Source organism: Zootoca vivipara, chromosome 7, assembly GCF_965207765.1.
Source record: "Zootoca vivipara chromosome 7, rZooViv2.hap1.1, whole genome shotgun sequence".
NCBI lineage: Eukaryota > Metazoa > Chordata > Lepidosauria > Squamata > Lacertidae > Zootoca > Zootoca vivipara.
The window spans coordinates 26,728,788-26,741,839 of NC_142590.1; the positions used below are offsets into that span (position 1 = coordinate 26,728,788).

The 13,052-nt window shown below is 43.5% G+C and overlaps 1 protein-coding gene across 8 annotated transcripts in view; it reads left to right on the top strand.

The window, feature by feature from the left end:
* The window catches only part of SSX2IP (SSX family member 2 interacting protein), a 38,059-nt gene extending 26,530 nt beyond the window's left edge, over positions 1–11,529 (top strand). For all 8 annotated transcript variants that reach the window (XM_088673860.1, XM_088673862.1, XM_088673863.1 and 5 more), the window contains 10 exons: positions 510–620; positions 2,030–2,165; positions 3,117–3,192; positions 3,307–3,484; positions 4,152–4,302; positions 5,447–5,583; positions 6,221–6,394; positions 8,479–8,590; positions 8,866–8,986; positions 10,601–11,529. In XM_088673860.1, the coding sequence (XP_088529986.1) occupies positions 510–620; positions 2,030–2,165; positions 3,117–3,192; positions 3,307–3,484; positions 4,152–4,302; positions 5,447–5,583; positions 6,221–6,394; positions 8,479–8,590; positions 8,866–8,986; positions 10,601–10,775 (1,371 nt within the window). In that variant the 3' untranslated portion in view covers positions 10,776–11,529. The remainder of the gene's footprint in view (positions 1–509; positions 621–2,029; positions 2,166–3,116; positions 3,193–3,306; positions 3,485–4,151; positions 4,303–5,446; positions 5,584–6,220; positions 6,395–8,478; positions 8,591–8,865; positions 8,987–10,600) is intronic.
* The last annotated feature ends 1,523 nt before the right edge of the window (positions 11,530–13,052 follow it).

Below are 13,052 nucleotides of genomic sequence, written 5' to 3' on the forward strand. Positions count from 1 at the left end.
GCCATTTTATGCAGGCACTCATGGCACTTTTATCGCTATATGAGTATGGTCATCTCTCTCTTTTTAAAAAAACAACAACAACACTTGCTATGGTAGATATCACGGCAACACAGCACATTTTGCATGCAGTATAAATGGCCCTCAGCCTTACCACTTCTAGCCTTGTGTTAATGGATTAATTCCAAAAGGCAGAGTGTGCCGTGCAATGCACAGGGTCACAACTAGGAGTAGTCCCTCCTTATTCCAGGTCTGCAGGTTGGAGGCAAATTGAACAACATCATTAAAATACAGAAGAACATAGAACTTGATTTCAATGCACTCCATGAAGGTAAGCTGTTGTGCTAATGCCCTGGAGTTCAGACTAATAAGCCAATCACTTAGTACTAAGTGTTAGTTTCTGTGACTGAACGCTACAGTCTCAGTAGTTTGTCAGCAGCCAGTTGTGTTTCAGGTAAACTTGTGAGAGTGACTTGTGGCTCACCGCCTCTTTTTTTTTTTTTTTTTAACAGGAGCAGCTGGAAACCTCTAGAAGAGAAATAGTTGGACTTCAAGAAAGGGACAGGCAATTGCAATGCAAAAACAGGAATCTACACCAGTTACTAAAAACGGAAAAAGATGAGGTTTGTCAGCCTGTACATTAATTTTTGCCAGACTGAGTGAACTTTTAAAAATATTGCTAGCCTTTCCTTTAAAAGGAAATTCACTAGGTGTGGAGTTGTTGAAACCTGTGTTTGCAGCAGGCTTGTGTAATTGACAGTGTGGAAGCTGTAGCCCTCCAGATAGTGATGGACTGCAACTCCCATCATCACTGACCAGCACTGGCTGCTGATTTTCTGGGGTTCTAAAATGTGAAAGCTTCCCACACAAGTACACACGGTTGCCTTCCGCAAGTTGGAAGGTGACATGATTGGGGCTAGAGCTGGCATACTCAACGCAGGTGGCGCTGTGGTCTAAACCACTGAGACTCTTGGGCTTGCCAGTCAGAAGGTTGGCGGTTCAAATCCCTGCTATGGGGTGAGCTCCCGTTGCTCTGTTCCAGCTCCTGCCAACCTAGCAGTTTGAAAGCACGCCAGTGTAAGTAGATAACTAGATACCGCTGTGGTGGGAAGGTAAACGGCGTTTTCGTGCACTCTGGTTTCCGTCACGGTGTTCCGTTGTGTCAGATGTGGTTTAGTCATGCCGGCCACATAATCCAGAAAGCTGTCTGTGGACAAATGCCGGCTCCCTCGGCCTGAAAGCGAGATGAGTGCCGCAACCCCATAGTTACCTTTGACTGGACTTTAACTGTCCAGGGGTCCTTTACCCTTTTACCTTTACTCAACCAAGCAGCCCGCCTATTTTGTGTTAAATAAACATATTCCTAGGGAACTCTGCACTGTACCTGCAGTTTCACACCACAGGTAATCAAGTTGTTTTCACGATTATTAACTCTGAAATGAAATGGAGGTGATTCAAGGTTATTAGCATCTTAGTTTTTCATTCTAAATCGGCTCAAGAGCTTTGAAGTAAGGTTACCAGACGTTCCCGTTTCCTGGGGACAGTCCCCGGATTGTTTAGGGAAGCTTTTCATGTTTGATGGATTTCTGTATTTTAATGTTTTGTTGGAAGCTGCCCAGAGTGGCTGGGTGAACCCAGCCAGATGGGTGGGGTATAAATAATAAATTATTATTATTATTATTATTATTACAAATCAGTCCCCATACAAAATTCATTGAAGTTGAGAAGTGTCCCCGGATTCATTGAAAAAAACCTGGTAACCTTACTTTGAAGGACCCCTTGGAACAGTAGGGGAGGTTGTGTAAGCAAAAGAGAATTTGTGGGTCACCCCTCCCCTTTTATTTGGCTTAAGGAAGCTTCCACTGTATCAAAGAGCTTTCCAGAAGCCGTGACACAATTGCATCCAAACCAATAATAGGAATTTCTGGGTGCATCAATAGCAGAATTACTGACCTAAGCAGTTTCATATCAGGCAGGAATTTTTTATTCAAAATCATGAGTAATCTATTCTTTAAAAATATGCATTTTGTAGGTACAGAAACTGCAGAACATTGTTGCAAGTCGAGCCACCCAGTACAATCATGATATGAAGAGGAAAGAAAGAGAATACAACAAACTGAAGGAGCGCTTTCATCAACTTCTTATCAACAAGAAAGATAAAAAAATGAGTATGTCTTCTAAATCTTTTTCTAGGGGTGGGGCTGGTCAGTTTTGTTTCCCATTCTAGTTTTAATTTATCAGTCATTCCCTTTTTTGTTTCTAAACTGATAGGCATGGAAACTCTTAAATTTTGGTAAATTCTGGCTGTTTAGGGAAGACTGTTCCTCAGGTTGCATTGTCCAAACATCATGATGTATAGTGCAGGTAAAGTGGTACCTTCAAAGAAACACAGTACAGTCATACCTTAGAAGTCCGTTTGACTTCCAAAATGTTCAGAAACCAAAGTGCAGCTTCTGAGTGGCTGCAGGAAGCTCCTGCAGCCAATTGGAAGCTGCAGAAGCCCCGTCGGATGTTTGGATCCCAAAGAACGTTCACAAACGGGAACAATCACTTCTGGGTTTGCGGAGTTGGTGAGCCAAAACATCCGAGTACCATAGGATCATAGAATTATAGAGTTGGAAGAGACCACAAGGGCCATCCAGTCCAACCCCCTGCCAAGCAGGAAACACCATCAAAGCATTCTTGACATATGGCTGTCAAGCCTCTGCTTAAAGACCTCCAAAGAAGGAGACTCCACCACACTCCTTAGTAGCAAATTCCACTGCCGAACAGCTCTTACTGTCAGGAAGTTCTTCCTACCAAGGTGTTCGGGATCCAGGGTACGACTGTATATTGCTTTTCTCAGAACCTAACTTTATATGAAGCCTAACTCAGGGTTGGCAGGTAGATGGCACTGGATGTTTCTGGTACGTGTAGGTCCGGACGTAGCAAGGATGACAACCAGTGCCAACTTGCCAATGTCCATCTGCATGAGGCTGAAAGTGGACAGTGTAATGACTTAGTCTTACTCATTTGGGCTTCTGTACATCGCACAGCATAATGCAATACAAAATGTATGGTCAATTGTCATCCATCCTCTAGGATGTGTGAAATGTGTTTTTAATTTCTCCTTCTTGCAGCCATGGATGTTCTAAACTATGTAGGTAGAGCTGATGGCAAGAGAGGTGCATGGAGAACTGGGAAAACAGAAGCGAGGTGAGCCGGTCACCGCCTAATGTTAAAGAGCTATTACTGCTTTATTTTTTGCTCACGACACAGTTTTATTTTTGCATTTTTCATGCTTAGTTACGATGCGTGTTCTGCTTTCAGAAACGAAGAGGAGGTGTTCAAAGCTCTCTTAAACGAGTACGAACAGCGTCAGAAACAGCTTCTGATAGAAAATGCTGAGCTCAAAAAGCTGCTTCAGCAAATGAAGAAGGAGATAATTTCTCTCCTTCCATCACAGAAGCAGAAACCTAAGGAGAAGGCTGAAGATGGCAATGGAACTGTAAGTTTGTTTAACACAAACTCTCACACACATATATATTAAAAAAACAAAATTGCACCATAAGGTGTTGTATCATGAGATCGTATGAATTATTTTTCACTTTTGTCTCCTGTGATTCATTTTTTAAATCAGGCATAGGCAACCTAGGCTTTCCAGATGTTTTGGAACTACAACTCCCATGATCCCTGACCACTGGCCCTGTCAGCTAGGGATCATGGGAGTGGTAGTTCCAAAACATCTGGAGAGCCAAAATTCCCTATGCCTGTTTTAGCATCTTCCACCAGGTGCTACTTGGGTAGTTCCGAACTAAGATAACCATACAGTACTGTTGAAATCAATGGGAATTAGTCACAAGTAACCCAACTTCTCCTGTTGCCTTCAGAATGTGCCATAGTCAGGCTCTAACTCCACGTGTTTTATTTTCTGCAAGACAGGAATAGCAGATTTCTGTTCCTTGTGGGAGAGCATAGTTTATATATACAGGTGTTTCATTAACTTGGGCATGTTGGAAAATATTTACAGTAAACCATCTAAGTTAAAACACAAACTAAATCTACAGTATTAAAATTAGGATAATATGAACCAAACAATCCCACAATTAGCTCACACAGTTTTGGAAACCACTCCTGCTTCATGGATATCTTCTAAACTAGGCATTTCCTTTCAGGTTCTCTCAGACATGGAGGAGGACTCTGGAGAAGCAAATAAAGAGAATGTGTGGGAACTTTCTTGTGAAACAGCGCGTGAACAGCTTGCTAACAGCATTCGGAAGCAGTGGAGAATGCTGAAAAATCATGTTGAAAACCTGGACAACCAAGGTAAAAGTAGAGATCTGCATCATACTTGCAACATCTTTAATCCTTCTGTAATGTTGGTTGAGCACTTGCTATGGAAATACCTAATTAATATAGTTTTCTAGTGGTGCTGTGATCACTCACTGCAAAACATCTCAAGCAATAGAAATACAGTGGTACCTCGACATCTGAATGCCTCGACTTCCGAAGGTTTCGACTTACGAAGTCGACAAACCCGGAAGTATTTTCGCCATGCGCGCGGTCCGTGCCTGCGCAAAAGCGGCGTGCGCGGTCCGTGCATGTGCAGAAGTGCAAACCCGCGCTTCGCACATACGCAAAATGGGCGCTTCGACATCTGAAGGTTTCGACTTACGAAGAGCACCGCGGAACGGATCGCCTTCGTAAGTCGAGGTACCACTGTACTGATTTTCCTTACTACAGGGGAAGAGCTGGAAGAAAGTTGCATTTAATACAATCATTTTATTTAAGATATATTATGACAGAAAAATTTCGTTATGCCCTTCTGGAATTGGGGATCAAAACTTACACCATTGTCTATTTATAAATTACATAATTCATAATCACACAAGCGTTATTAGCAGGTTTGACTTTAATGGAAACTTCTTGGTCTCCCTTTGTACCCGACCACTTTATCTCAATTCTTTCAGTTGTAGAAGTTTTGAGAATAGCACTTCTGTTATCCTGTGTTTTCAGGCATTTTGGGTGGTTCTGCTTTTCATCTCTCAAGTTTTCTCCTCCTATATATGACAGCCCCTAACGAACTCAGTAATGTCCATCTTTTTTTATTATTATTCCTTCGTATATTAAGTAAACAATCACATTCTGTTTCCATTCAAGTCTTTTGGAGCATTGCTAATGCCTTCATTGGACTTTCGGCATAATTCTTTGAAAGAAATGCTGGCTATTTAATGACTAGGTGAGTCCATGTAGCCCCAGAGAACCTGAGCAGTTTAACAGGAGTGTTGGATTTTCTCCCGTTTCCATTATACAGAGGACTGCTGAGTATGACCTGTGCTGCAATGCCTCCAGAGTTTATTGACTTCTATTAAAAATGGTCGATTCTTTGTAGAGTTAGATGTCTCTCCTCTAGAACAAATTCAGTAATAAAAAGGCAGAAATTAACAGAAGGCACTTTTCAAACCTGCAGTGTCGCATGTGCATTCTGGGTCACCGAACGACAAAGATACAATCTCAAGAGAGAGCCATGAGCTAGAAGTCGAGAGGCTGCAGCTGGAAATTCAGCAGTGCAAAGAGATGGTAAAAACTCAGCAGCAGCTCTTACAGGTAAAGCATCTTATCAGATACATGGTCTTAGATGAAGTGTGCAAGGGGTATAAATTAGTGCAGTCTTAGCTTTCCACTTAACAATTTCCTCATGTTCTTTTAGATCTGTAGTACTGTAATTTAAAAACAAACAAACAGATCTACAAACAGTTTTAAAACGTACACATTTTAACAAGATTTTAATAAGTCTGCCTTGTCTGTGCACTGTTGGATCCTGCCACAAATGGAAAAGGACAAGGTCACAAATTCCTGCAGGGGATTATGCAGGCTTTTGTATCCTGGTGTGCTTCATAAATAATTTTAGGAAGGAGGGCAAGGAAGACAAAACTCTAGCTGCTCTGCTTCCTTGCCCTTTGAATTGACTAGTTTTAGGACTTTTTGTGCATGCTGCAGGTTACATAATGTTCCAAGTACAGAGCAGCTGAATTGAAATGGAATCTTTTTTTATACTTAGTAGTTCAGTTTATAGATTCCTCTATGTTTTTCTGACTTTTTGGCCTATTAGAACACCTAGTTAATTATCTTTGTCAAGTTTATTTTGATTTTTTCTGGTAACTAAGGATAACTTTATTTTGGCCCAAGTAGTAGCTTCCAAATAATCACTTCTGATTTCCCCCCTGTGCTTCCTTACCTGCAGCAGCAGCTAACTTCTCCATGTGATGACGACACCAATACGTTGCTAAAGGACTGTTACTTGCTGGAAGAAAAGGAGAGGCTGAAGGAAGAGTGGAAACTGTTCCGGGAACAGAAGAAGAACTTTGAGAGAGAGCGCAAAAGTTTTACAGAGGCTGCTATCAGGCTAGGACTTGAGGTACTCAAAATGATTCTATGCTTTCTAAGGTTGGAGATCGGTCTTTTTCTGTGCTTCTCAGGTAAATCAAATAACCAGGAACTAGAGCTTATCTGTGTAGCAGGCCTTGTTCATATTGGGTCCACAGAATGAACACTCAAATGTTTGAAAGCAAATGCAGGCAGGGCATGTTTAGGGGAGCTGTGGCTAGCTACAGCTTCTTGGCATTTATTTATTTGTATTTATACCCCCCCCCCCCACTAAAACATGTCTGCTTATGATGTCTGATCAGCCTTTGGCTCTAATTCCGACAATCCAAATATTACAGCTTGTGGGTTCCCCCAGGTTGGCCACTGAGAACAGGATGTTGAGCTAGATGGGCCACTGACCTGATCTACCTCGGATGCTCTTAAGTGTTTAAAGTTGGTGCCAGGCGAAGCTCTGCAAAAGCTCTAAAACAGGCATCCCCAAACTGCGGCCCTCCAGATGTTTTGGCCTACAACTCCCATGATCCCTAGCTAAGAGGACCAGTGGTCAGGGATGGTGGGAATTGTAGTCTAAAACATCTGGAGGGCCAAAGTTTGGGGATGCCTGCTCTAAAACGTTGTGAAAGAACTTCTTCTCTGTTTAATGTGGGAGGTAGGCAAGTAGATATTTTTCTTCCTCTTTCTACAGGAAAGCAGAGATTGTGTGCATTTAGATTCTTTGCACTAAACATCTCTTAGAAGCTCCTTTCTCACTCTTTCCTGCGCATGCTCAGAGTGGATCCACATTCTTTCTCTTTGCTGCTTGTTCTCGGGCATCCTCTCCATCTTTCATTTCTTCTTTCCTTTTGCCTTATAATTCTTTGAACCTATGAAAATCCGTGATGTTAAAGCTTCTGCGTCCTCCAAGTTAGAAGACTATGATCAACTCATGTGTTTTTCATAAGAGCAGAATAGTCCTTAGGTCAGATCCTTCTTTCGTCTTCGGAGTCGACACCATATTTCACAGGACGTTTTTCAAAGGATCTTGCTCTCACTCCGTCCTGTCCTGAACCTTTTCTGCTGCCCCAAATGTTCTCTGGCTGCTGAGCAAAACCTGGAACAAATTACACTTAATTACACATTGCATCATTCAAAGAGACAATCTCTCTGTTTCCTTCCATCTCACCTCCTTGGGGGGAAAAGGTTACCAGCCCCGCAATTGCCAGGTGGATCAAAGCCTGCTTAGCTTTGGCCTATGAAGCACAGCACATCCCAACACCTCTGAACATAGGAGCACATTCCACCAGGGTGGCTGCTGCCTCAATCAAATGTCTTCTGCCATCTCGGAAAGCTGCCAGGCGTAGCAACTTGGTCCTTGCATCAGCACCTTCACAAGATGCTACAAGCAGGACTTAGGCATCTCCACATAGGGAGCGTTTTCAGCCCAGAGCTGTCCTCCCTTCTTTGTAAATAGCCACTTGCCCACCCAGTATTTTAATAGAGCGTGTTACATATCCCATCTTGGGAGAACTCCTTCACCAAACAGAGAATGGAATGTTGGTACTTGCAGGGAGGTTCAGTTCTGATTTGGGGTGCAGATGTATTAAGCTTAAAGTGGCTTACAAATTATGCAGGAGGCTCTTCCATGATCTCCTAGCCAGGTCGTTATGTACATTATTAAATTGCTTTTTCTGCTGCAGACTTGGCCATGATGTGAAATTTGTGGAGGGTGGGGAGAGTTTAGGTTCAGTGCCTGAAGTTGCATTGTCCATGCTTTCCTGTGTGAGGGGGAGATAACCCACTTTTGATACCTCCACTAACCAAACCAGAAGTAGGGTTGCCAGACTCAATAGAGGACAGGACTTCTGTGCCTTTAATTGCCCTGCTCTCTTTTGACTTCCAAGCAAAGGGTCTGCTGGTTTCTCTTTAAGGTTTCCAGACTCAAAAGAGAGCAGGGCAATTAAAGGCACAGAAGTCCTGTCCTCTATTGAGTCTGGCAACCCTAACCAGAAGGGGACCTCCAGATGAAGGCCAATGTTATGATCTTCTTTAACAGCCTGCGTTCAATTAATTTGTTAAGTACAGTGCCAAGATGTATGTTGATTTGTTGTGGTAATTTTGGGTTTTCTCTTGGTGTAGAGGAAGGCATTTGAGGAGGATCGTGGGACTTGGCTGAAGCAACAGTTCCTGAGTATGACTCCTGACCAAAATAAATGCGACCACACAAAACCTCAAAGTGCCTTCTGGGGAAGTAAGACTTTTATATAAACTCTTCACAAACTCATTCTCCCTTTAACAGCAGAAATGCCTACCTTTAGCTGTAAATATCTACAACTGAATTTGTGGTGATAAGTTGTTCACTCGATTTCTGTTGTATACACATGATAAAGGACAATGCGGTGTACTGCAACGATTTTATTCTGCTTCCTAATGAACTGCTTGCTGCACCAACAAACCTCTAGTAGCTTCCCAGCGTTGAAAACATTTGGCATTATTGTTTCCTAAGAAGCAACATTTGTTTTGCAGGTACAGACTCGGACTATCCATTGGCAAATTTCAGGTATCGCCAAAAGAAACTGAACCACATGGCCAACGCCTCCAAATTCTCAGATGTTTGTCAGGCAGCTCTGCATATCCTTGAGAACAGGTACCCGCGTTTATTCTATCACTTTTGTCTCCCCTTCGCTACAGCATTAAAAAGTTAACAGGCTGTGGTAGAAATATTCCTAAATGGGGTGTGTGCACTGTGTCATGTGATTGGTTATGCAGGACAGGGCTTTCCTGGGCCCCCACAATATTTTATTCAAGTTGGCACCCTTGTTCTCTTGTGTAATCTGTTCTTGGCAGTTTCCTGGCTTCAACAAGTATAATGGTTAGACAGTTGGATTAGGGTCTGAGAGACCTGGGTTGAAATCTTCACTCAGCCATGAGGCTCACTGGATGGTCTTGAGGCAGCTGCCTTCTCTCAGCCCAAGTTGGGGGTTCTTGTGAGGCTAAAATGGGAAGGTGGGAGACCCACGTTTGCCACTCTGAACTCGTTTCAGGAAAGGTGGGGTATGAATATAATAGTAAATATAATACAACCCCTCCCTAGCAGTTTTCTAGTCCCACAAAGTCTGACAGGGAGATGGGTTACTTCTGCAATGAATTGGGGCATTCCAACATATGTTTATTTTTTATTACAGTCGTACCTCAGAAGGTGAACGGAATCCGTTCCGGAAGTCCGTTCGACTTCCAAAACTTTTGGAAACCAAGGCGCGGCTTCCGATTGGCTGCAGGAAGCTCCTGCAGCCAATCGGAACCTGCTTCGGGTTCCAAAGAACATTCACAAACCGGAACACTCACTTCTGGGTTTGCGGCATTCGGGAGCCAAAACGTTTGACTTGCAAGGCCTTCGACTTCCGAGGTATGACTGTATTTACTTATAAAAGTATTTTAATACCACTGAATCACAAAATGCACGAAAGTGGTTTTACAACATTAAAAAGATATAAAATAAAAAATAATTTAAAACAAGCAGCAACAAACCATTGTGGGGGAATTACTCTTAATTGCCTGCATAGGAGGCCTGCAGACTAAAAAAGTTTTCAGCAGGCATTTAAAAGTTGGTACAGAAGGCACCCACTGAATCTCTATTGGCAGGGTATTCCTCAAGACTGGGCCAATGACACGGCTCAGTTTCTTGTCATTATCAAACGAACTTCACAAACTTGGGGCATGGCAAGCAGTGCTCCTGCGTAGGGTCTCAGTGACTGAGCTAAGGGTTCAGGGTGATCCCTGAGTCGCCTTGGAGTGTTGCCTAAGTTGTTCAGGGGCTTGTAAATCAATACAAGAACTTTGAACCTGGCTTGGTGGTAGATGGGCAGTCAGTGCAGCTGTTTTAACAATGGTGTCACATGTTTTTGGCCAGAAACTCCCACCAGCGGCCCTCAAGTTTGTTGTCCCTCAAGTTTGTCGTTGCGCACCTGGCCGTAGAGCTGTTGTTGGAATTGTTCAGGGCAGGGCAAGTCTACACAACGTAGACCAAGGCGAATGTATCCCACCAGCCCTGTGTTTTGTTTGGCATGGGCCATTCCTTGCACCATGGAGGTGGAAAACGAAGAACCCATGGTACATTGCCGTATATAATTGCTGTATAGAATTGGTAAGCGGTGCCCTGTCTTGGGGGAGGTGTCATAAATGGCGTGAGCTAGGGCTGCTTCTCCTCCAAATTATTGTGCTTGACCCTCTCTTTTTGTTTCTGTTTCTCCTTCGCCTCAAGTGCTCCTCCGGATAATACGCCCGATGACCGAAAGCAGCCAAGCCAGGTTAGAAAGGAACAGTTGAGAAAGATGCAGACTACTGATGCCAGTCCCGTTGCGCAAGATGATGTGGACAGCTTGCACATGCTACTGCCAGCAAACCTATGCACAGAACACATAGATAACTTGCCTTAGATTATCAGACCTCTCTCTCTCTCTCTCTCTTTGTTTAACTGGATGTGTCCATAAACTTTCGTTTGGCGAAACAGGGTGTTTGTTATTCATGGAATCAATTGGCGGAGATTGATAGCGGTTGTGCTGTATGTGTGGCTTTTTAAAGATTCCCTCTCTCATCCCTGCCCTCACTTCAGACCTTTCCTATCTGTACCCTTTTGAAAGGCTGTTTTAAAAAATATATCTTGAAATAGATGTATATTCTTAGAACAGGAGACGTTCTTGAACTAAGGAATGTGTGAATCTTCTGATAGTGAAATTGTATTTTTTACTTCAGGTACTAGTAGTGCTTTTAGCACAAGTATGGGGGAATATTCACTTGCGTCTCAAGTGTAACTGGCATTGAAACTCTTCCCCGCTCCCACCCACCCTTTAACTTGAATGTACAGCATATTGCAGGTGATTAACATGGCAGGTTCTATATTTATTGTGTGACTTTGGGATTACCTCTTTTCATAAATTAAAAAGCGAGGTATTAGCTTGCACATAGATGGATATATAAAAATATATAAACGATAACGTGTCAATGCCATGAAATTAAATTCACAGGTCCCCAAAAAATCATTTTACATGCCAATTGTCAGAGAAGGGTTTTTTATATATATATAATTGTGATACTATGTTTACAGATGGGGGATTTTTTTAAATGCTCAGAAAAAAGAACCTTAAAATGCATCTGTAAAATAAATGTAATAAGCGTATTCTACAAAATACAGACGAATGGATCCTGGTGTTTTATTTATCAGTTGGAAGCACAGTGCCAAAAGGCATTGCGGTATCTCTCTGCTACACAGTTCGCATTATGTAATGCATTTTAGCAAAACAAATGAGAACTTTTCGGATCTTTTTGCAAGTTTCCAGGGTTTCTAAAATGTAAGACTTGGAGCCAATTCACACAAAATTATTTCTTCTACATGAGAGAAGACACAATAAACCAGGGGTCCCCAGACTTACCGGGCTTCGGGCCGGTGCCCGCTGCATCGACCGCGCGCGCAGCGGGCCGGAGGGCGGGGGAGTGCGCGCCCGTGCGCATGCGCACACACACACGGTCGGAAAAAACCGCCGAAAATCGCTTGTGCGCATGCGTATGGGCCTCCCCCGACCCGGAAGTGCATCGCAAATGACCTCTTCTGGGTCGGGAGAGGCCCATACACATGCGCACAAAGGATTTTCGGTGATTTTTTGCCGATTTTGAAGATCGCCACCGCGCCGCGCGCCGTAAGAGCGGGCGGCAGGGGTCGTCGCGGGCCAGATTGGGAGGCCAATTGGGCCACATCCGGCCCGGGGGCCGTAGTTTGGGGACCCCTGCAATAAACTTTTAAAATGGTGTCCATGCAGGCATATACCTACTGCAGAGGTCACTCATTGTATTGGGCCAATGGCCACATTTGGAATAGCAGTTGCGAGAGTGTGACTTGTAACACAAAATAATGCCCACATCTTAAAAGAGCACCACAAGAGACAAGGCAACAGAGTGTTATGGACATGCCTCACCCTCCGGTGTGGGGGAAAGGCAGCTTCATCATCCATCATCGTGCTCAGGGAAGCTCCTTATTCAGAACATAAAATAAAAAAAGCACATTGCCTGCTTTTGACACAGTGACATTCTTGGCTTCATGGAATGCTTGAGAATATTTGACTGATCAAACAACGGGCAATCTGTTGACTGGTCAACTGACACTTCTTGACAGGTCAGTTCCCCTACTTGCCAGCACAACACTGACATCAGTCAAACTTTCAGTTTAGGTCATACTCTGATAATCTGCAAACTTGATAAACACAAAGGTAAATGGGAACATGGTGAGTGAAGACACCTCAACCCACCCACCCCGGCCCACCACATCTTCTAACTTAGAAGATAACTAACAAGTGCTGGTAGGACTTCAGATACAGTTGGCAATCCATTGCTCCACACACAAGGTTAGATTGCTGCAACGTGTTGCCTCTGAAAGACAGACTGGAAACCAGCTGGCGCAGAATTCAGTAGCCTGGTTGCTTAACAGGAGCAAGGCAGTTTGAGCATATAATGTCAATCCTGGTCCAGCTGCACCGGCAACCAGTTAAGTTTCTGAGCCCATTTCAAAGGACTGGTTTTGAACTATAAAACCTTCAGTGGCACTCTCCATTTGAACCTACCCTGATCCTACGTTCAGCATCTGAGACCCTTCTGCATGAGCCTCATCCGTGAAAAATCCAGAGGGTAGCAACATAAGAATGGGTCGTTTCTGCAGTGGCTTC